Source organism: Meleagris gallopavo, chromosome 9 (assembly GCF_905368555.1).
Source record: "Meleagris gallopavo chromosome 9, MGAL_WU_HG_1.1, whole genome shotgun sequence".
Lineage (NCBI taxonomy): Eukaryota > Metazoa > Chordata > Aves > Galliformes > Phasianidae > Meleagris > Meleagris gallopavo.
In genome coordinates, this window is record NC_139412.1 from 10,683,226 (window position 1) to 10,705,586 (window position 22,361).

The 22,361-nt window shown below is 47.5% G+C and overlaps 2 protein-coding genes across 3 annotated transcripts in view; both read left to right on the top strand.

Moving 5' to 3' along the window:
• LOC100543162 (gamma-aminobutyric acid receptor subunit alpha-3) overlaps positions 1-3,694 on the top strand; it is a 58,524-nt gene extending 54,830 nt beyond the window's left edge. For both annotated transcript variants that reach the window (XM_085230668.1, XM_085230669.1), the window contains one exon: positions 3,133-3,694. In XM_085230668.1, coding sequence (XP_085086794.1) covers positions 3,133-3,462 — 330 coding nt within the window. In that variant the 3' untranslated portion in view covers positions 3,463-3,694. The remainder of the gene's footprint in view (positions 1-3,132) is intronic.
• Positions 3,695-20,176: 16,482 nt separating this feature from the next.
• LOC109364806 (heat shock transcription factor, Y-linked-like) lies at positions 20,177-20,979 on the top strand. The gene is made up of 2 exons (XM_019611411.2): positions 20,177-20,683; positions 20,899-20,979. Exons 1-2 carry the CDS (start codon positions 20,177-20,179, stop codon positions 20,977-20,979), a joined length of 588 nt encoding a protein of 195 aa, XP_019466956.2.
• The last annotated feature ends 1,382 nt before the right edge of the window (positions 20,980-22,361 follow it).

Genomic DNA, 22,361 nt, shown 5'->3' on the forward strand with positions numbered 1-22,361 from the left:
GCTTCCAACCCAAACTTCTAACCAGGTAGCAGCTGCAAGGAGCTAAGTCTCCAACAGGTCATCAGCAGAACCAGTAATTCCCACAATTGCAGGAGTTTATCCTTTAGCTCCTCAATAGAGGGCCTGGGAGACAAGAATATCTGACAGAAATGCCATTGTAATCCAGCATGTGTGTTTGTGGAAGAACTTGTCAGACTACAGTATCCAGGGAACATGTTTATCTTTAGATCAGGTTTCACAGCTTTTCCCTCAAGACAGCAGCTCAGACTTGGTCTCCCAGAGCCCAAACTGGGCCACAGAATCAGTAAAAGCTTTTCAGCATAGATGTTTTAACTAGGACAAGTTTTCAAATGCAAATGTGGGGTTTCCTCCTGTTTTTCTATTCTCCTTCTGTTCCAGTCTGACATGGAACTCCTTGAAGATAAGTATGCAGGGGGAAGGCAGAGGGCTACTTTGCAGCTGATAAGCACATTTTGCTTTGTTTAATTATCAAAATCTTGCCTGAAACACTTATTTACAAAATGCAATCTAGTGACTTCAGGCTGAACCATTCCTTCCAATATCTCAGGAGCCTGTTTTCTCATCTGTGTGCCTTGATGGGAAGCTGGTGTCCTGGAGGTTTAGCAAAGGCTCCCAGCTCTGTCCAGGGCAGAAGATAGCTGTGGACAACAGGAAAAAGTCACTCTAAAAGTTCTGGGGCAGAAAAGCTAGCCAAGGCTGAGAATGTCATGTCACTTACAGACGTCTTATTCATGTAATGTGGCTGATTAGTACTCAACTAGTCACAGTGCACTTCAAATTACATTCTGCAAACAAGTGTTTTTCATTTCATTACTGATTATTAATTACTGTATTACCTCAGTAGCTATGTTAATAACTAATCGTACTAAAACATATTTGAATGTTTTAGAAAGTAGAACACCTTTTGTCCTTTATTTGCTTCTTGTCAGCTCTTTAGCAGGAAAAGTTCATCTCCTGTACAGAGGGTAAAGGCTGACGTGGTTCCAACAATTGCAGGAATCAGTCACTCAATTAATCATTAAAGATCATAACAACCTCTTCCACATTATCCATAAAGGAGTATGAATACGGGCTGATCAGTGGTTTAGTCTGATCTGGACACTAAAGACCTCATTCTAACAGCAGGTTAATTTCTGTAATTGCTGTAATTACTGTGAGGCTGCAGTCGGAGCTACGGTGTTATTGGAGAGGGATTTAAAGATTGCACAGAAGTCTGCTTTTCCTAAGATAACCAGAAATATTCCTGGTGGCTGTGGATGCATTTACAACACAACTGCAGCCTGAAAGCTAAAACCCTTGGAGCATCTCGACAGGACGGATGGTCAATCTGGCCTTTCCATTTCCCTGTGCTACCCAGAGGTACTGCCTGCTACTAGTTCCCAGGCTGGGAGGCTGAGATGAACATGTCCTGCTGGCTGTTTGCTCTTCCCTTCTCCTGGCTGTCACTTTGCACATGGTTCCCATGTGCTTACATGCAAGACCATAACAAGCAATTCTAGGGAATGGCTGGATGGGCCCAATCTTGTGTTCCAGTTGTTTTTGAATAGAAGATGAGATCCAAAGTCACACTTTGTTCTGAGTTTAGATTTTAGATTCCCACTATGATTCACTGCTGTGCCTAGCTCTGACTCTGGGTATCATTACAGTGGACATCATATGGACACACAGAGTTGCTGGGATGCATAGGATGTCTGTTGTCTGCACATGAATAGATTTCATTCAGTGGGCTTTTCCCAATTAATCTGAATTGCTTCATACACTACAGCCTATACTGCATCTGGTCCCAAGTCCTGACAGCATCAGAAAGATCTCCAGAGTAGGGGAAACATCCATCATGACTTTCTAGCTCTATATTCCTGTCCACTCATCTTCACTAACATTGGAATTGTCTGCCTTAAACATTCTCCTTCATCCTTCAACACACCACATCAAACACATAAGTGCATCCTTTCCATTTCTTATAGAAGCTCTCACCCTTCAGCACAGACAGCATTGATGTCCCTGCAGCCTGTGGCATGGCTGTACTTATCTGCCTTGATTTGCAGCAATCCTTAGATATGAAGGCAAGATGAAAGGTTTCCCTCCACTCCTATAGCATCTGAAATCCTCAAATCCAGGGCTATGGCAAACACTTTCTGTTGGTTTTATATCATACCTAGGAGGCCATGCAATGCCCTAAAGAATCCCAGAGGCATTTTGGACATCATGATGTCCTTGTGAAATACTCAGGCCACCAAGGCAGTGTAAGACATGGCCTTTTGTATCATGGTTCAAAAATATTGCAGTGCAGTCAGACACATTATTAAGGCCACTGGCTTTCTGCTAAACAAACAAACAAACAAACAAACAAACAAAAAAACTGTCAATGGATGTTTCTTTTTCTCACCTGATTTGGGAGAGATTTCACCTGGGAAACAGACTGACAAAGCAGAAAATCAAGTTATTCTCCTAGGATGACCACACTGGTTCTCATTTCTTTCTAAAGAGTGCATTCCTGATTCATCTTTCTGTGGCTGAACCTTAAATGCAACAGAAAACAGAACCCAACTGAGGTAGAAATCAAGGAGTTTGTATATAGTTTGAGCTTGCCTTCACTTCTACTGACCTGGCAATATGCAGTATAGACTTGGCAGCACTCAGCCAACCAAAGCAAAGGATCACCCATCTTGGGCAGCTCTTGCTGAAGTGCAGCTGCACGCAACTTTACATATCACAGCCCTGATGCAAGAGACTGCAAGGAGGCTGCAAACATAGCTGTGTGGCGACAGTTATAGGACCTGAAGCCAGTCCTAGCACCGAGCTGCTAGACCAGGACCTCTTTGCACTCCATGCTTCATGCCAGGCTTACACAGAACAGGTGATGTAATTGAAGGAGATGTGTTCCAGCACATCCCTCTGCTCTAGAGCCCTCATGTGGCAGAGTCACAAGTTCTGGTCACCTTCTCACCACTATCTCCTTCCTTCCATAATGCTGCCTTCTCAGTCTCTCGCTCCTTGCATCCTTTTCCACCTTCTCATCCAGTCAGGCAAGTGAACTCAGAGGACAGAATGTTCTCTGTGCAATTCTATAGTCACCTCATCTCTGTTATGTTCTTCTTCCACCTTCCCTAGAAAAAAGAGCCAGTGGCATTAGCGAAGAAAACCAACAACACCTACAACATAGTTGGCACCACATATCCCCTCAACATTGCCAAGGACCCTGGCCTGCCCACCATCTCCAAGAGTGCTGCTGCCACCGCTACTGCCACCAACGTACCCCCCAAGATGCCCCGCTTAGAGGAGAAGTTCCCAGACAGTAAGAAGACGTACAACAGCGTCAGCAAGGTAGACAAGATGTCCCGCATCGTCTTTCCAGTCCTCTTTGCCATTTTCAACTTGGTCTACTGGGCCACCTACGTAAACCGGGAGTCAGCTATCAAAGGAATGATCCCCAAACAATAAAACCAATCAAACAAACCTTCCATCAGTGAGCACCATCCAGGCAGGAAATCTCCAGGGCTTTCTTTTTTTTCCTGTTTTGTTTAATTATTATTGCTCATTTGAAATTAATACTATTATTACTATTAGACCGTTCTTTTATAATGTAAACAAAACTGTGATTTTAATTTAACCCTGTATATGTCTATTTTTGTTTTACTTTGATGATAAAAGGAAAGGAAAAGGATCATAACAAGTTGTGCCTCTGACATCGTGAGTCTGATGTCCCCCATCCGTCCAAGTCACCCTGTGCTTCCATCTCTCCCCCTTCCTGCCATCTGCATGATCTGCACAACATTGCCATCCCATGCTCCACTCCACTTGGGGCTGCTACTATTACCTCCCTCCTCCTCTTCTGTGATGGACTGCCCTAGCGTGGTGGATTCTCCTGGTGGCTTGGACTCAAGGACATGGAAGCCTCCGGAGGCAGTCTGCTGGGCTGCTTTTTGGTGCCCAGGGGATCAGCAGAACCATGGCAAGGGTAGAACAGTGTGATAGAATCTTGTAGTTACCTACAGGGCTTCCTCTTTTCTGTCACCACCAAACGCAGCTGCTGGTTTCCTCCATGTCTCTTCCCAGATGAGAACAGGTGAGAAAGGTCTTGTCCATTGGACATTCAATATTCTTGGGGCAATCCATGTTAGAGGATGAGATGTTTTCTGCCAGAGAAATAATTTTTCTCAGAGTCAGTCAGCAACTCTGATGCCTTGGACAGGATACAATAGCTTTGAGGCCACATGCGTTCAGCCCTGGGACTGGAAGCCATAGAGATCATGTTCAGATGGGTGATTTATCACTTTCTCTCTGTCCACTTCCCCTTCTTGGCATCTCCTGGCATCCCCATTCATCTTCCTTTGGTTATTCAGCAACCCTCAGCAATATCTCACTGTTTGAAGGGGGATTTAGACATAGAAGCCCATGCCTTTCAGGAGAGCCTCACCAACAGAGAGGAGCACAGCTGTGGCGTGTCCCATGGTACATTCTTCTCTATGCCCTAGAGCAGCAGCAGTGCTGATTCAGGCCCTTTCCTTCCCTGGTGCACCATGAGTCACTTTGCCATCTGTGGGAGATGAGGCTGGAGGCTGCAGTTGATCCCCAAGAACCTACCTGTCCCCCATGAATGCAGCTGAGCATCTTCACTACCCAGGGAAGACAGCAGAAGGGGCCCTTTGAAACAGCAGAGTGATATTGCTGTCCCAGAGAGATGTGTGAGTCAGGTGCCATCCCACAAAGCCACTGAGACGAGACCCAGCTCTAACACCTGCAAACTCTTCCAAGAAAAGCCCTCTAGTACTTTCTGCCCTTCTGACCGCTCCCCTGATCTGCTCCCAGCACATTTTGGATCCATGCAGTCTGCCTAGGGACTTGGAACCCCAGGTTGATGTCTTCAGCATTGCTTTGAGCCTCTGCACCTAGCTCAGTTCTCCATCTGGTGCATGAGCAGGGCTCACCCCACCTGGAATATCCATGGGGACAGTGCAGGGCAGAGCAGGATGCTTTGTCCTGCGGTGTGTGTGGCATTGGTGGTGTCCTGCCTGTCCCTTACCTCTCTTGCTGGCTCAACAGCAGTGCATGAGGAGAGGAACTCAGAGTCATTTGGTTCAGCCCCTGGCATGGTCCATCCATGAGCACATCCCCACCAGCAGACAGCACGGGGTGAGAGATGGCACATTCCCAAAGCAGATGCTGAGGAAACCGCCTCTATCCTCAGCATCCACACCCCAAGCTGCCCATGAACATTTCTACAGTGCCTTTCATTCCCAAGGGCTGTGAGGAGGGAAAAGCCCCAGCATCAGGTTGGAGGAGTGGAGGGACAGTGCACCATCCCCAGCTCTTCTGCTGGACAGGGGTACAGCCATGTTGTTTTCAAGCCACCTGAGCACTGCTCCACACCCATTGCTCCCCCAAGACCCTCCTGTTCTCCCCATGCCAACACCATCCCTTCCAGCAGCGAGTACCACTGCTGCTGCCCTCCGTCTCCTGGGCTCCCCAGCAGTCACTGCTGCACTAACTGCCGTGAGGCTGTTTGGTTTGTACTTGGATGTCATTTTCTTAAATAAGCTAGATGAAGTGTATCTCATAAAACATTCATGTCACTATAATACTCAGGCCTAAGTGAATGAAATAGAAACCCTATAAAAAGCAAAACAAACACAATAAAATGGTGACAAAGAGTATACTGTGTTTACTAATGGAATTATGTCAAAGGCAAGCCTAAATATGAGATCCAGTGACTTGAGTCTCCTCCCTGGTCCCCTCTGCTTCCCAGGCATTCCCCAGAATCCCCTCTGCCTGAGGGTGATCCCGCCTGGCTCATTGCACTGTCAGGTGCACTTCTCCACTTCTTCCCTCCAGTTGCCCGAGGCTCTCATTCCTCCCCAGGATGCTGCCCTCCAGTGCCACCCACCTGCTGGCCTGCCTTTGCTCTCCTGACTCTGAAAACTTTGCTCTCTGCTGGGTAAAAGCTCCCTCCCTGGATCAGTGTGAACGCGCCTTGAAAGCCAAGTCTGTTCCCACCACAGCCTGGCACTGGTGCTGAGTCTTCCTGCCAACTGGAAGCAGAAGTATCGGCATCCTTTGGTTAAAGACAACAAACCAAACAGGATTTGTAGTTTGGCTTCCAAGCAGGGAAGCATTTCAGGAAGATAGTTATAAATAAGTGGTTTAGCATCTCCTGCCAGCAGACATCACAGAGAAGATAATGTTCTTTTTTTAAAATCTGTCAGAGGCTCAAATTGGGATGTTTCCCTCCCAGCTAACACGAAGCTGCTGATGGGCCCTTTTTCTACAGAGCAAGCCCAGCACCAGCTACTGGGGTTGGATCCTCATTATGGCAGCAGCTAAGGACTCTGCTTTCATAACTGGGGCTGTGCAGAAATGGACCTGCGTACAGCCACCGATAGTTCGCTCCACAGAAAGCCAGTTGTGCACAGTGGGCTCCGCGTGTCACTTCAATGCTCCAATATTTATTTTCTTTTTGCAAGACCCAAAGCCCTCTGACTTGAGGATAGTCTCCCAGGAAGGAATTAGAAGTCCATACAAGTGACCAAAATGATCTGTTATTCTGCACCCCTGTTCTGCAGCCTTAGACAATGCAGTTCCAACGTGCAGCTACATTCCTCCTCAAAATGGCAGGTGGATGTCTTGGCACTGACATCCTGACTGACCTTGCCTCTTCCCTGCTCTGAAACCACATGTAGGCACAATCAATGTGGTTTTGGAGTGCTCTGTGCTCAGGAAGGCAGGGGCTGGCTGGGCTGAGGCCATCCAGGCAGGCAGGAGAGGCAGTGCATGCTGTTTGTGGTGCAGGAGGGAGGGGAGAAGTAGTCACCGGTGCCATTCACTATAAAGGGCTGATAGAGATACCCCCATATGACTGCTCTGAAAATCTTGAACATCACCAAGCAGGACTGTGACACTTGAGTGCTCCCCATGCACCAACTCAATGTGAGCAAAGACAGTTCCACCACTCTCTAAGTTGTACAGAAAGTGTTGAGGCCAACACAGTTCATCTTCTCCTGACCTCCACCAGCTTGGTGCCACTGGTGAGGACCCAGTTCATTCGTTGTAGGACCTTGTCAGTATGAGCAGACCCCATGCTTGCTGTTCCCAAACACAAGCCATGTAACCCCTTTGTGCATGCCAGGTGCTTGGGACAGTGGGCAGCCAGTGTGTGGCCATAGGAAAGGTCCATTGCAGCCGGACAACCCTTGCTGCAGTCCTCTTCCCTAAATGGTGTGTCTCTCTTGAACCCACCCGATCCAGTATCTACACGGGCTTTGCAGCCCTGAGAGAGACATTTCCCTGCCTCCTTGGTGGTGGGGAGGGCTCAGCCAGGGGGAGAGGCATATTCATGAAAATGTAAATGCTCTATTAATGCTGATGTAGGGGAAAAAACATTGAACAGTTCACTAAGCTTCTCTCTGAATCAAGCTAAACTACCCCAAAGGCATTTTTGGCTAGATGCCACAGCACAGATGGGATTGATGGCTTCAAGGTATAAATATTTACTGTTTGACCTTGTTGTTGTTCAGTCAGCCAAGGTTTTTTTTACATATATATATGTGCGTGTGTGTGTATAGTTATGCTCACAAACTCTTTATATCTAAAAGTCACACTTCTTTCTTTTTGGGAAGGAAAACTGCCACTTTAAATTGTTTTACTTTACTCTCATTCTCTTTGCTAAATCTTCTGTAAAGAGATTCATCTGTCTCTGCAGATCTTCTGATGGCTTCGGGAGGCAGAGGGAGTGAGGGAAGCAAGGCAGGAGAACCTCTGCACTCCCAGCCCTTAATGGAGACATGCTAGCTGAGACCAAGGTCACTGCTGGCAGTATTGCTCACACCTTTTGGGAAATCTTAGTGCTGCATGTCACAATTTCTCTAACACAACGTTTTTATTCCTGCCCCTGACGCTAGGGAGCACTCAGGAAGGCAGCACAGCTTTTTCAGCAGATGAATGCCATGAGCCTTTAGCTCTCCCACAACAGCACAACCCGGGTGCATGCAGCTGAGGTGCTGCAGCAAGGGGCTGCAGACCGAGCCTGCTTTGGGAGGGAGCACAAAGCCTGGCTGGATCCATTTTTGTCATGCCCATGGCCAAAGGAATGCTGCAGGTAAGAGAAGCACCTGAGCTTTTAAGATCCTGGCCACGTGAGCCAGGATGCTCTCACTGTCTTCGAAGGCTCTTAGCTCTTCACTGCTGCCTGAAGGTCCTGTCAGCTTGCTAAGCCCATTGGCTCACATTACATTGCTGGCAGCACTGTTTCATCTGAAAAGTCTGTTGCTTCCTCCTGTCTTTTTGCAGGGAACCAGCAAACATAAAGGCAATCATATACTGAACAATTTGATTTTGCAACCACAAAAGTAGTAAGAGTAGAGTTGGGAAACCTCAGTCACTATCAGGTTGCCTTCACCAAGCTGTCATTGGAGTTGAAAAATTCCTCTTGGTTGGCACAGGGCAGGTTCTGAGCCCACCAAATCTGGGGGTTGCCACAAGTACCCCCACATTCTAGAATTTCATCTAGAACACTGAGACACCCACAGGCCAATGTCCTCTCTGAAGGTGAGATACCTGCTGCTTATTAGCTGAAGCCTTTGTGTCCGCTGCTAGGAACGTTGTATTAGCATCACACTAGGGCAGCCCATTGAAAGAAGGAGCCCATCGCAACAAAATGCCAGAGGGTATGCTCATTTTCCCTGCCTCAGGTTGAATCCATGCTCCTGCTATGTCTTTTGTTTTGTTTTCCATCTTGTGAGACTCTTCTTATTTCACTATGAGAAAGAATCTAGCTGGCAGCAGATTAATGCATGACAATCCTGTTATTACAGCTGTAAATAATTAACAACTAGAAAAAAAAACAACAACATTTTAAAATCTTTTGTTGACTTTCTTTTCTCTATTTACTATCTGGTAGCCACTTTCTTAAGGGATTTCTCATGGAAACTGTGACTTTCCTCTTTCACTCTGTTTTCCCTTTCTTTTTCTCTCTTTCTCTCTCTCTGAGGTTTATGTTTCAAATGCTTTTTGGTGCAATGTTCAATGCCTGTTTGTATTTTTGAACCGTATTTTTCAACCTTTGCTGGAAAAAACAATATATTGCCCATTCTAATGAGCAGGATTTTGAGTCCTGCAATTTTTTTCAGCTTTTAGCTTTTTCAGCAAGTTAAAGCAACAGAAAAATGTCTCAAAAATTACAGTGAAGTTCTGAAGAGAGATTAGAAAAAGTCAGAAGCAAGAGCTATGTGAATGACATCAACAGGCTGAGTGGATGAGGAGGACTCTTCTGACCACCTATTGAATTCCTGACCTAACAGTAAGGCAGGACCTTTCCACTGTATGAATTCACTCCGCTTTTCCACTCTACCCACTCTCTTGAACTCTGATCAACAAATAAAAATTCATATTTTAAAAAAAAACCCCACACCTCTGCACTGTTGTTTTTTTTCTAAGGTCTGATTCTCAAAACCAAAGAGAGAAATTCCTCCGGGCTTTAGGTGGCCTGCGCAGCTGGAGAGTTTGTCCCTGAGATGAGCAGGAAAAAAACCAAGTATTCCAGGGGAATAAAAATATGCTATGGTTGCCACTGTACCATATTTAAAATGCTTTTATTTCCAGTGGCAGGGGAGCAGAGAGCACAGTATACGTTCAAGGCCAATTGGCTGGAGAGTTTGGGATCCAACCCAAGGCAGGACGGTGGTGGTGTGATAGGTGGGCAGGGAGGAGACCTGGAGGTGTACTCCTTGCCTGTAGTGTTAGCTATGGATAGACACTGGTTTTCTGGTAAAGCACTTTGGTATTTCTCTATGTACAACATGAACTGTGCTTCCCACTGATCAAGGGGCAGTCAGAAGAGGCCCTGGCCAAGACGCTGGTTTATGCAGCATACCATGTACATTTCTTCTGCTGAAACATAACGTAAAGTGACCCTGATGGGCAGAAGGACACAGAAGGCCCTTAGCCCCAATGTCTTAGGCTGTGTAGTAGACTGAACACACAATAAGGAAAAGTGGAGGGCAGTTCAAGCCATGCTACTATGCTGCTCAGCTGTTAAAATAGCCACTTTGGTCACTCATGCAGCTTCCAGGAGTGATTTAAGACTTACCGTAGACCAGATACCTTTGCAACAGTGGGTTTTGATTGTGGCTGCCCTGGTTCTAGAGAATTAATTGTAGCTAGCTGACCATGCCATGACACTCAGCCAGAATTGGCATGTCCAGGTGAATGTGCTGTCTGCTAGCAAGGAAATTTAAGGTGTAGGGACTTCATTTGGACTTCCGATCCCAATTTGAGTAGGAAATAATTCCAGTGTCATCATTAGTTTTCTGCACCTGAAGAAGTGAAACTCTCTCCCCTTTCCCAGAGCACCATCTGGAAGTTGCACCAGGGACTTGCTGGCGGGACAATATCTCCAAGCATATTGCAACCTTGAACAGGAAAGTTGCACATTTGAATTTGCTGCTTTCAGCTGAATCCTCCTTCTTGCTCAGACTCGGATGACAGAAGAGGCTCAGGAGCGGCGGGCTCGCAGCTGCTGTGGCAGATGGATGGTTACCACGGGTCTTAGCAGTACAGGCTGCATATTTATGTCTTCCCAAGGAAGGAGGATAGCTCGTGACCTCAGTGAGAGCATATGAGGAAGGAGCCCACTATGTTTTCAGTGATTAAAGCTGGAACCTTGGGCTTTCACCCCTTTCCCCAAGTCCTCCCCCAGTCAAAACAGCACAGGATTGGACCCAGCCTGAAAAGATCTTCCTGACTCAGGAGACAAAAATAAATAGCGATGTAAAAAGCTTCCCTGCATTATCACTTCTCTATTTGAACCTGGAACAAGGGCCCTGAAGAGGAACTGAGTGTAATTGCAGTGTCCACAGAAAAGAAATACTAATGAAAACAGGCAGAGATGGGAGAATTCACAAAGAAAGGCAGAGCAGAACAAGTATTTATTACTCTGCCACTTAGCACACAAGCTGACAGGTGTCTTAGGGAAGCAATAGCCAGCTTTTATTATTAGGTGCTTATAGCACAGCAGTGCTTGGGGAGGGAGCTGTTGATGTGCGGCTCCTGCAGTGCACGATATTGGGAAGAGAGAAATGTGTCCCCTGTGCCCAGACAGCCCCACAGATGCACTGCTGCACACTGCCTCCTCATGGGGTAGGGTGAGAGCCCAACACCGGCCTTCAGTCAGCGTTCATGCATCCATGTGGTGAGATCAGAAACCCAACATAACATAGGGTTCCCTCTGTGAGAGCTGCTCTCTCATCCCTTCTCTTGCTCTCTCATCTCTCCCCTCTCTCTGTAAGACAGGTAGGGCTGATGCCTCAGGACTCCCCTACTTATGGGGTTCTTCCATTTCCATGCTTTCTTCTGCAAAGTCCTGTTCCTCCTGAGCAAACTTGTCCATCAGCAGCTTGTCAGCGAGAACATGATCTGAGACTTTGCAGTTGCCCCACTCCACAGAGTACATCCGCACTTGCTGGATTTATGGCTTGCTGGAATTCACTCCTCCTTAAACTTTCACACATTGGCAGGCTGCAGGAGCCTCACAGGGAGCACCAGACTTTGACGCCTGAAGCACATCCTCCTGGGATCTGGAGGTAGAAAAAGGCTGCAACTTCTCCCCTGCTCCATCCCAACCTCCTCTTGTCACACTAGTCAGACAGGTGAAGTGCTAGCAGCAAGTCACACTGCTTTCCAGCTCCAGCTCCAGCTCTGTGGATGCTCACAGCCCTTCATGGGGATGGAGATGTCCTCCCCCACCTTCACACCAGCACCAAGCAGTGGGCTGCAGAGGGGCTGGACGGTGCACCTGGAGCTGTGCCTATCAACCACAGGAAATCTCCCTCCCTGCTGTCAGTGGGAAACATCACCTTCCTGGGTGCCAGAGAGAAAACATCCGAAAAACAGTACTGGGTGATTTCCTTTGGAAGGGAAGACATGTAGGAACGGACTGAGCATTAGGTATTCAATAAAAGCACTTTGGAGTCCTTGATAAATAACAATCTAGGAACGGTCAGCCATGGTTTGAGCAGAGGTAGTGCTGTAGCCATGATAGTCTAAAGATGTAAGTGAGGAAAGGCTGGTAGGCAGAAGCAATATATTTTTATTATTCATGTAACTCAGACAGGGAAAAGAAGCCAAGTCGTCAAGACCACAAAGTCCTCTTCTGATGTGGTGCCATGAAGGAGTGGGCTGGGCTACGCTGTCTTCAGTAATGAGGCGATTGGAGAGCAAAGGCTCCTTGCTCCAAGCAGCATGGCAAATCACTCGCAAGGGGAAGGGTGTTCCTTTGGGTTTGTAAAGAATGAAGGAGCACAGGAGACAAAAAAAAAACCCAAAAACAAACCAAAAACAAAACAAAACAAAAAAACCGCTGTTGAGTTTATTCAAAGAAAGAAAACCATGCAATATTCATGATTAAAAAAAAATAATAAAAGAGAGAGAACAATACATGCAGTACAGATACCTCCTCTGAAATCAGCACATAATTTTTCAGCATGTGCAGGTTTACATTTGCAAGAGGAGTGGTAAGTCTCAAGACTGATCCCAGCTCAGCCATGCATCAGCCCAGCCCCGCACTGGAAATGACTGTAACTCATCAGCCCATCTCTCAGAGCTCAAGGGGAGATGTTTAGGATCCTCTTACAATTTCTCTTTGCTGTTGTGAATCTTTAAATATCTGTGCCAGACTGTAATCCCCAGTTTGACCATAAAACTAGCCCTTGCCTTCATGCTGCCTTATTACACCATGCTTAAATTATGAGGGGTAGCGAGACAGGGTTGATAAGGAGGATTTATTAAGCTTGAATAACCATCTATAGCAATGTAACGTAGTGCTGAGAGATTTCCTTTCCCCAAGAACAGCTGCTGTCAGAACAGACTTGTTATCAGTTAGGAGCCCTCAAGCAACTGGTGCTTCAGGATCTCACTCAGGTCCATCCAGGAGGGGTGCTGGGATGAGGCCAGCTTCCTCAGAAGGGTTTGAAAGATATTAATCATTAGGATTTGGGTGACATTATCTTTCTGAAGTTGAGGGTAGTTGCTGTGTTCCTTGTTGGACTTTTTCCTGTTGTCTAGGGAGATCATTTGCATAATTTTGTTGGTGCCCAGCTAATAATGACATCACCTAAAAAATAATTCACTCTGCTGGACTGAGTGGGCTCTGTTGTCCTGGTAACCTTTGCTTTGAAGACTTGCAGGAAGGAGGCAGGTAAGTGGTTGAAATTGCCATGTTTCAGCATGGCTTCAAATGCTTCTGATGGCTCGAGCCAGCTTTCCATAAATGAATTGGTAAACAAAATTCATTTGTTGCCTCAGGAAAACTGAGTGGAATTCTGTTAAAGAAAATACTTGTATAAAAAGGAAGGCTTCGTGAAGCACTTCCCCAGCTACCAGGAGCATAACACAAATGAGATGTTCAGTGCTTCATCACTCCCAAAGCTCTCCTTCCCCTGTGAGGGACGTTGGTCCCACAGCCAGGAGAAGGGATCTCTTTGTGTGCTGCAGGGCCTCTGGAGTTATGGAGAGGGATGGATGCATGTCTGATAGCAGAAATCTTTAATTACTTTCAAATGCAACCCCAAGTGTCCTGTGCTTTACTCAGCCTGGATCAAAGAACCTCCCTGTTCCCCAAATTCGTGTTGCATTAGCCAAAGCACTTTGGATGGCACTCTTAGAGCTCGGGGCTTACCTGTTTATAATGAACTATTCTGACTGCGAACGCTTGTGGATTCTGTGGAAATCAGACCCATATGGTGTTAGCCCCTCTTCAAGGCCAGGTGGTATGGGGCCCTGGGTAGCCTGATCTGGTGGGGGGAATCAGCCCACAGCAGAGGGTTGGGACTGGGTGGGTTTTAAGGTCCCTTCCAACCCAACCGCTCTGTGATTCTATAATACAAGCCGACCAGGTCAGGGGTTTTAGAGATGCTTCTAGCTGGGAAGCCCTAGCATTCTGATGGAAGATGTGCAGTTTGGGGATGCTGTGTGCCATCTACAAAAGCTGTATCAATCTGATTTCATTTCAAAGTGAAAAATCACTAACACTGTGGTCAGGGGCTTTGTTTCTGCAGTCCCTAAATATTTTCCATGGGGGTACCTGAGGATCTGCAAGCAGAGTTATTTGGAAAGGCCACAGCATGTCAGGAGAGGTTGGTGCATTACTGTCAGTAGGAAGAGGGTTGCAGCATTTATCCAAGCCCTGCTCAGTATAACTGGTACCTCTCTGAAACGCTGCATCTCTTCACTTGCCTGGAATAAGTTGGTCATATGGGAAGATATTTCCTTCAAAGCTGAATCATTTGGCCCCTAAACAGGGGGAACAGAAAGACACTTTTTTCAAGGCATAGAGAAAAGCAAGTTTCAGCTCCATAATCTGGCATCTCCACAACAAAGAGGACCTTGTTGTGAGGGCTTTGGCAGAGCTGGCATCACCTCCTGCCCATTCCAGGTCCTGACCCAACTCGATGGATGCTCAGAACAGCTCCAGAGAACAGCACCGCCTGCTGCAGGTGAGAGCAGAGCTGGGGAGGGAGCTGAGTGCTGTAACCCTGGAGAGAGCAGGGAATGGGGTCTGCATTTCTCATGCTCACAAAAAACCTATTGCTGGTGGATATAGAAAGTGCCTGAAATAGAAGTATTTTGGAAATAGTGAAAAAAGGAGATTTCGGAAGGACTCCAACGGTTCTCCATGTGATTTGCTCAAACCTTCAGAGCATTGTTGCTTTTTTTGGTTGTGGAAGCTATTCAGGGAATCTGACCTGGATTTTTACATCACTTTGGATGCCTGGAAATTGCACATATTTAAAGCAAATAAGCCATTTGCTGAAAAAATATTACCCAGCTATGTGTAAGGGGAAGGCAGGTATTAAGAAAAATTAAACTAGCTTTAGTGCAGGTATTTTCTGGGCTCAGTTTCCCATGTGTCACTGGTAAAGTGGGAGAACTAAAATTCTTGTCTGAAAAGTATCTGCTTCCTGATAGTAGTCAAATAGCAGATGTATGAGAGGCTAAAATGCATGAGAGCCTCAGCAGTCACAGAGCCTCTAGCAAATCTGTGGCTCAGGGATTTGCCAGCAGAAGTCCTTGTGCTTAACAGTTCTCAATTTCATGCTGCTGTTCTGTGAGTTGGTCTAGCAGCTCCTTAAACTCATACCTGTGTCCACATCTCGCTGAGGGGAGTTTCCCCACTTCTTTTGGGATGAAGAACTTTCCTTTAAGATTGGGGACTATGTTTTTTCCTTTTCATCTGATGGCCATTGGTGAGCTTGCATCAGAACAGCAGCTTTGGATCCTCACCCATCCTTTCCCTGCCTCATGCAATCATGCAGTTAGCTTTGTGCACTTTGTCTCCATGTAAACATCTCTTCAGATGGAAGAACTGACTTTGGGCTCCTCGGCGTGCCTACAGTGATGCCTCCTCCAGCAAAGTACCCAGGACCCTGTGCTCACATGCCAAGTCTTCCCTGTGACCAGTGGGATGTGCAGTGCTCCAGAGCACAGATGGCTTCTATGCTCTAGGGCAGCATTTCCAAAAATCAGCCTAGGCAGCCCCAGAGCATTCTGAGACCTCTCCTACAGCACCCAGGCTCAACCTCCTTGCTTCTTTTATTTCTTGTCCTCTGTAAGGACTGCAGCTCTCTAATGGTCAAGCCCCAGTGGTGGTATTCACCTGGTGGTGCAAAGTGGCTTCTCAGCCCACACTTAAGTAGCAGAAGTTGACCAGAGCCCGCCGTGCAGGGCAGGGATCACTTCTCCCTACACCCTTCTGTGTTCTCCACCCGTGGAAGATGCTCTGAAAGAGCAGGGCCTGTTTGGCAAAGCACTGCTGTTTACTGAAGCCCATTGAATATGTGTTGGCAGACTGTAGCTCTCTGCTTGCAGCACTTGAAGTAAATGAGATCGACACAAAGGACAGATGGACAAAAGCTACATGTAGGCAGCAGAGTGCATGGAAACACTGCCTCCAAGCCCCACCCTGCAGCTCTGCCCTAACCTACCATCCCTGCCACCAGGGCCATTAATGGTGCTGTTAGAGCTCCAATGAGCAGCACCCCAGCTATTCCCACCATCTCCTTGCCCTTGCCCTGCCCTGTGAGGCACTTCCATCTCATACCAGAGGGCTTTGACCACTTTGCTCCCGGCTGCTGCCTGCCAGAGGCGCCCAGCAACGGTGGGGAGATTAAATGATGTAGATAAATATTTCTCAAGAGCACAGAGTTTTCTTTGTTACTGATCAGGACAGCTTTTTGAGGACAAAACATGGATTTAGAGCTTAATCCCTGGCTCTCGCTGTGTCACAAGCACTCTCTAAACTTTGAAGAAACCACAGTCGTTTTGGAGTTTCATAGTTAGACAATCCCTCTCTCCCCCTCCTTGTAATCACCAGAAAGAGTTCTGGGGAACCTAAGACTCAGATGTGAATGTGTCTCCCTGCCTTGAGCCTGCTTGCATGACATGTCTCCAACTCTCCGAGCTTGAGCTGGTCGGAGAAGTTCAAAGCAATCACAGTCCCTCTGATACATGGATATGTTACAAATAGAAGTGATGATGCATTTTAGCATAAATAAATATTAATTCGATTTTTTTTTTTCCCCACCATTTCATTTATTTGCCATCTGTGGTTCTCCTGATTAGAAAAACATGCCATCATTTAATCAAGGACAGGAAAGAACGAGCTGGGGCTTGTCTGGCTGGTCCTGCAGCACAGGGATCACCTTGCAGATGGATGAATCCAGTGGTTAATCCACGGCTGACACTGCTCATTAAATTACAGGGCAAGGAGTTAAAAGTTTGCTAGGGTGAGTTCAAACGATGCAGTTAAGCTGCAGAACAGAATTAATGGGTGTCTTAGCAGTAGGGATTCAGATCCAGAAAGCTCTGGCTGTGGATTGCCAGCCCCAAATTTCTGGAGATATCCTCCAAACTGAGCAATGAGGTGTTGGAGAGAGAGGGGGAAACACAAAAGGCATCCAATAAAGTAATCTGCAAAGGGGAAAAAAACAGTGGACAAAAGGCTTTGCTGTGCCAGCATTACAACCACTCAGGCAGCCACAATAGAATGCTTCCTCCCCATTCTCTGCACCCCAGCCCCAGACATTTATGGTTATTATCTTGCCTGGACCATATGGATGCTGACAAACAAAAATGCAGGTAGTTCTGATTTTTCTTGTGTGCATGGTCAAAGGGACAGAGTCATCTGCCCTTCAGTGTCTGATTTTTCATTGTGCTGGCACTGCTTTATTCCCTCTGCTACACAGTATGAAACAAAGACCTGAATTATGGCAGAAGATAAATGGAGGCTTTGAGAAACTATTAGAACAATTAGGCACTGAGGCACAGAACGGGGGGAGAGCTGAGGGCTTGCTGCTATGAAGGCCTGAGTGTTAGGAGCATTGGGAAAGTTTGGAACTGCTCCCCCAGATGGGAAGAGGGAGAGAAATGCAAAGAACAGCCTGAAGTGGTGGCAGCTACTGCCAGCAGCTGCGCTGTGACCGGCCACTGAGGTGAGACAGCCTGACAGCAGCCCAAGTCTGAGCAGGGCACTGCCACGCTATGCCATTTCTGTGGCTCTGCGTATCCGTCCTGTATCACCTGAGCCAGGGTGAGAAGTAACTCCCTGTCCCACCAAGGGAGAAAGGCAAGCAGGAGACTGGGAAAGAACATGGCCAAGGGGCAGCTCATCATGGGTGAGTTCTGGGAACATGGAAGCTACTCCCAAAAAGGAAGGAGGACTCCATATATCTGCCCCTTTCCTCAGGCTCCCTCCAGGTGGCTGCTGGAGATGGTACTTGGCATTACCTACAGTGGACTCTTCTAAAATTACAAAATTTAGATAGCAAAAGACCATTAAGATCACCATGCCCAGCAGTCAACCCACCCCCCCATGGCCAGTGATTGTGTCTCTCAGTATCTCTCCTCCATGTGTCTTGAAAACCTCCAGGGATGGAGACGTCCCCACCTCACCAAGCAGCCTGTGTCAATACATCTCCACTCTATTGGAAAGGAAATTTGTAATAATATCCAACAGGAACCTCCTCTGGTACATCTTAAGGACATTACATCTCATCCTATCACTGTTAATAGCAGAAGAGGTTGATCACCCCTTTCATACAAATTCCTTTCAGGTCACTGTAGAGAGAGAGATAGTCCTTGCTTATTTCCATAATTAACAAGGATACTGCCATCCCATTTCCCCAGCTCTCCCTCTGTTTTCTCAGAGTCCAAGAGGGGGATTCCTGGTAGGGGCTCATTCTGTACGTGGAAGTAGTTCCTCTTCCACCTAATGCAGAGGTGCTCTCTTTGTAGGATGTGGGAGAGACTCCATACAGAGCTGGACTAGGAAATGTATTTCTACGTTATGATAAACCAGTGGCTTAGAATTTGGTTCACAATGCATTTAGCAACAAAACTGGAAGAAATGTGACTTGCACGTTGGAAAGAGAAGAGACCTTGTTTCCAGGCAGGGACAGGAAGCCCAGGCAGGTGAGCAGCTGCAAGCCAAGTAGGCTGGGAGCAGCCTTCACCTCACCAACAGACTGCAGATCCATACGTATTGTGTCCTTAGGTAACCAGATGACAGAATCAAAATGGTTCGAAAACACCATAAGATCAACAAGTCCAACATGTCCCCCCCGCGTGCCCACTAACCATGTCCCTCAGTGCCGCAGCCACACGGTTCTTGAACACCTGTGGGGACGGTGACACCCCACCTCCCCGGGCAGCCTGGGCCACTGCCTCATCGCTCTCTCAGAGTGGCAATTTTTCCTGATGCTCAACAGGAACCTCCCTCAGTGTACCTTAAGGCCATTCCCTCTCACTCTACTCTACTGTTAGCCGGGAAAAGAGGCCAACACCCGCCTCAATACAACTTCCTTTCAGGTCATGGCAGAGAGCGATACAGTCTCACCTGAACCTGCTCTTCTCCAGACTGAACAATCCCGGTTCCCTCAAGGGGAATGTCATTTGTCTGTTTTGCTCCAGCTCGGGACAGCCAAAGGCCCCAGTCACCAGTGCTGCATTCTGTAAGACTCAGCGACAGGGCAGCGTGTGACTAACCCAAGAGCTGCACCCATAGCAAAGGATACACAGCAGTGCCTTGCCGCGCCGTCTGATAACGGAACACTAGATCTGAGGGTAAGAAATCTGAGTATGCAGACATACTCATAGATTCACAGAAGCATAGAATGGCCTCGGTTGAAAAGGACCACAGTGATCACCTAGTTTCAACGCCTTTCTATGTGCAGGGTCGCCAACCCCCAGACCAGGCTGCCCAGAGCCACATCCAGCCTGGCCTTGAATGCCTCCTTGAATGCCTCTCCCTTGGGCAACCTGTTCCAGTGCGTCACCACCCTCTGTGTGAAAAACTTCCTCCTAATATCTCACCTAAACCTCCCCTGTCTCAGTATAAAACCATTCCCCCTGTCCTATCACTATCCACCCTCACAAACAGCCGTTCCCTCTCTTGTTTATACACGTCCTTCAAATATTGGAAGGCCTCAATGAGGTCTCCTCAGAGCCTTCTCTTCTCCAAGCCAAACAAGCCCAGTTCCCTCAACCTCTCTTCACAGCAGAGGTGCTGCAGCCCCAAATTAAACCCCTATATGCCAAGAGGAAGATGGCAAGAGCTTGTGAAACCGGAAGCAGGAAGCAGCAAGCGCCCTGGGTATTTTCAGAGAAGGATTGCTCAGTCAGTGGCTCAGAGTAGAGAAATGAGAGATCTTTAACAGAATTTGAGAGCATCTCACGATGGCATTAGGTCACCAAGAAGCGGATTAAAGAAGAAATACTAGTCCTAGGAAGGTTCACAGGCGGAAACAAACTTCTGCAGAAATGGACCCGATTAAGGCATTGCTGGAAAAGTCTTCCTTGGGGAAATTATAGGTTTCTTTCTGCCTACTAGTTTAGGTAGCGTAAATATCTTGGATCATAGTTCCTTGCATATTTCCATAATTAACAAGGATGCTGCCACCCCCTTTCCCCAGCAAACAGTCACCCGTCTGTGATGTCACCGTGATGCAGCACGGTCACCACGGTGACGTTTGTGACCATCCCAACCCACTCCCCACTCCTCACACCACGGGTGCCATTGCGCTCCATTCTGCTGCTGGCAGGACGACCCTGGTTGGCCGGGGAGACCGCTGCGGACAGAAATTTCTGACAGGGCGAACAATTAATGATTCAAATGGAGACATCTTCATCAGAAACTCCTGGAGTTTCTGCTCCAAATGCTGACTCGGCAGACTCGGCTTCTCCTGTCCCACAAAGACGGGGTAAAAGAACCGCTCGGGATGCTGCCTTAGGACCGACACGAGAAGAAAACACTTCTCAGGGTTCACAGGAGGAATCCTGTGCAAAAAGACAACGGCTTAATCTTTCCACCAAGGGCTCCTGCAAAGCCCATAAGTCGTCATGCTTCTTTCTAAGGAAGCTCCGTGAAATTGTGGAAAGCGACTGCTTTCAGTCCATCTGGTGGGGTGACGATGAAAACTCCATTGTGATTGAGGAAACCCTCTTCAGAACAGAAGTGCTGGGAAGGACAGGACCTCTGCACAACCTCAACATTGGTTGCATGAAAGCTTTCGTTCGCCAGCTCCATCTGCACGGATTCTTCATTGTGGACAGCGATTTGCCCACATCTGCCTCACGGGCAAAATTCCCAGCAGGCGGAGCCGCGTCTCTTCCCAGTGAGGTACGCACTCCCCCTGCCCATAGGACACCTCTCGGGACAGGTGGGATTGGTGGCCGGTCCCACCTGAGGGGGCTGCAAGTTGGTGGTATTTGGGTTTCCAACCCCTCTTTCCTGCTTTTGAAAATCCTAAAATTTCTGCTTACTAGTTAATGTAGCTTTGTCTTTTCCAAGCTGGAAAATGGTGGCATCTAACTCTTCTCCTCTGCATTTTGCAGTTACTCTGCTACTACAACCCCAACTTCAGGAGAGAGTACCCACTTCTGCTCAGATGGTTCAAGCGAAGCGCTGGCGTATAAAGGAGAGCATCAGCTGCATTCCCACCAGAGCTGGATTTTGAGGAGGGCCCCGTGAGCAGCCCTCCGAACAGACGGCGAGGCCCTGCAGCATCAGCGGGCAGTGAGCCCGCCGGTAGCAACCAGGATGCTGCTCCTGCTGCATCTGCTGCTCCTCCATCTCCCGAACCAAACGGTCCTTCTCCATCAACGCTGGGACCAGACAGCGGAGCTGGAGGCAACAGATTTGGACATCAGCACAATTTATGCTATAGGAGATAGAGATCCTAGGTACCAACTGAACCTAGTAGAGAAGTTCCAGAAATAAATGTTCTGATTATTTTCCAGTTTTCCTATCCTGTCTCCTCATTTGACGGTGGCTCTTCCTGTGCCCAAAGGTGGGGGGTACTTCAGGGAGATGTCATTTCTCTCACCTGGTCCAAGCAATGATGGGAGCACACGGCGGGAGCGGGGAGGTAAAGACTGTGAGCTGGAGCTGCCTCAAGTACCCGATCCCCTTCCTTCTCTCTGCCTGTCCTCTCTGGCTGGATGCCACCGTGGCAGTGAGCCATTCAGCTTGTGGGGATCCCTGGTGGTCATGGAGGTGAATTCGGCTGTCCTGCAAGCAGCATGCGTCTGGCAGCAGCACTGCCCTTCTGCTCACCAACCTGAGCCATGCTGAGCTTCCTGCCAGGGAGCAGCTTCCAGCTGTGGGCAGCTTGCTGGTGCAAACGCTGACTGAATCCTGCTCCAACATAATACATGAGCTCAGATTCCTTGTAGGTGGGTGCTTTGGGAATATTCATACTGGCAGTAATCAGGGACAGCTCTCTGAGCTGCTTGTGTCAGACCTCCCAACTTTTAGAGGCGCCCCAAAGGGTGTTGTAGCAGAAATACACACATCCGTCTCTTTTCCTCACTGAGAAACTAATTAGATATAAGAGTCATCTTCCCTCTTGAAAGTCTGATAATAATCCCAAAGTTTAAGCCTTAGGTCTGAGATTTTATCTGGCTTGGGGAGAGATTTTATTCCCCCCAGATCAGACTTTGTGGCAATGGAAAATGGGATCATGACTCTCCTGCTGGCAGAGTGGTGCGTAACAATGTTGATATAAAAAAATTGTAATCTCTTTAGAAAGGAAAGGCCTGGTTTTGCTTGGCAGGTGTTATTTATTTTTCCTAGCAGAGGGTGTGAGAAGCTGCAGTTGGAATTTCTGGTTGGCTTCCCAAGATACTACTGTGACATTCTTAATGATATAATTCCCCTCAAAGGTGGCATTTTCACTTGTTCTCCTGACCTATCACTGTACATTTGGTGTGAAACAAACTGCATTTGCTATCAGCCCTGACATCTCAGGCCTAGAGAAAAAAATAAGACTGTGATAGTGATGCAGTGAATGGGCTCT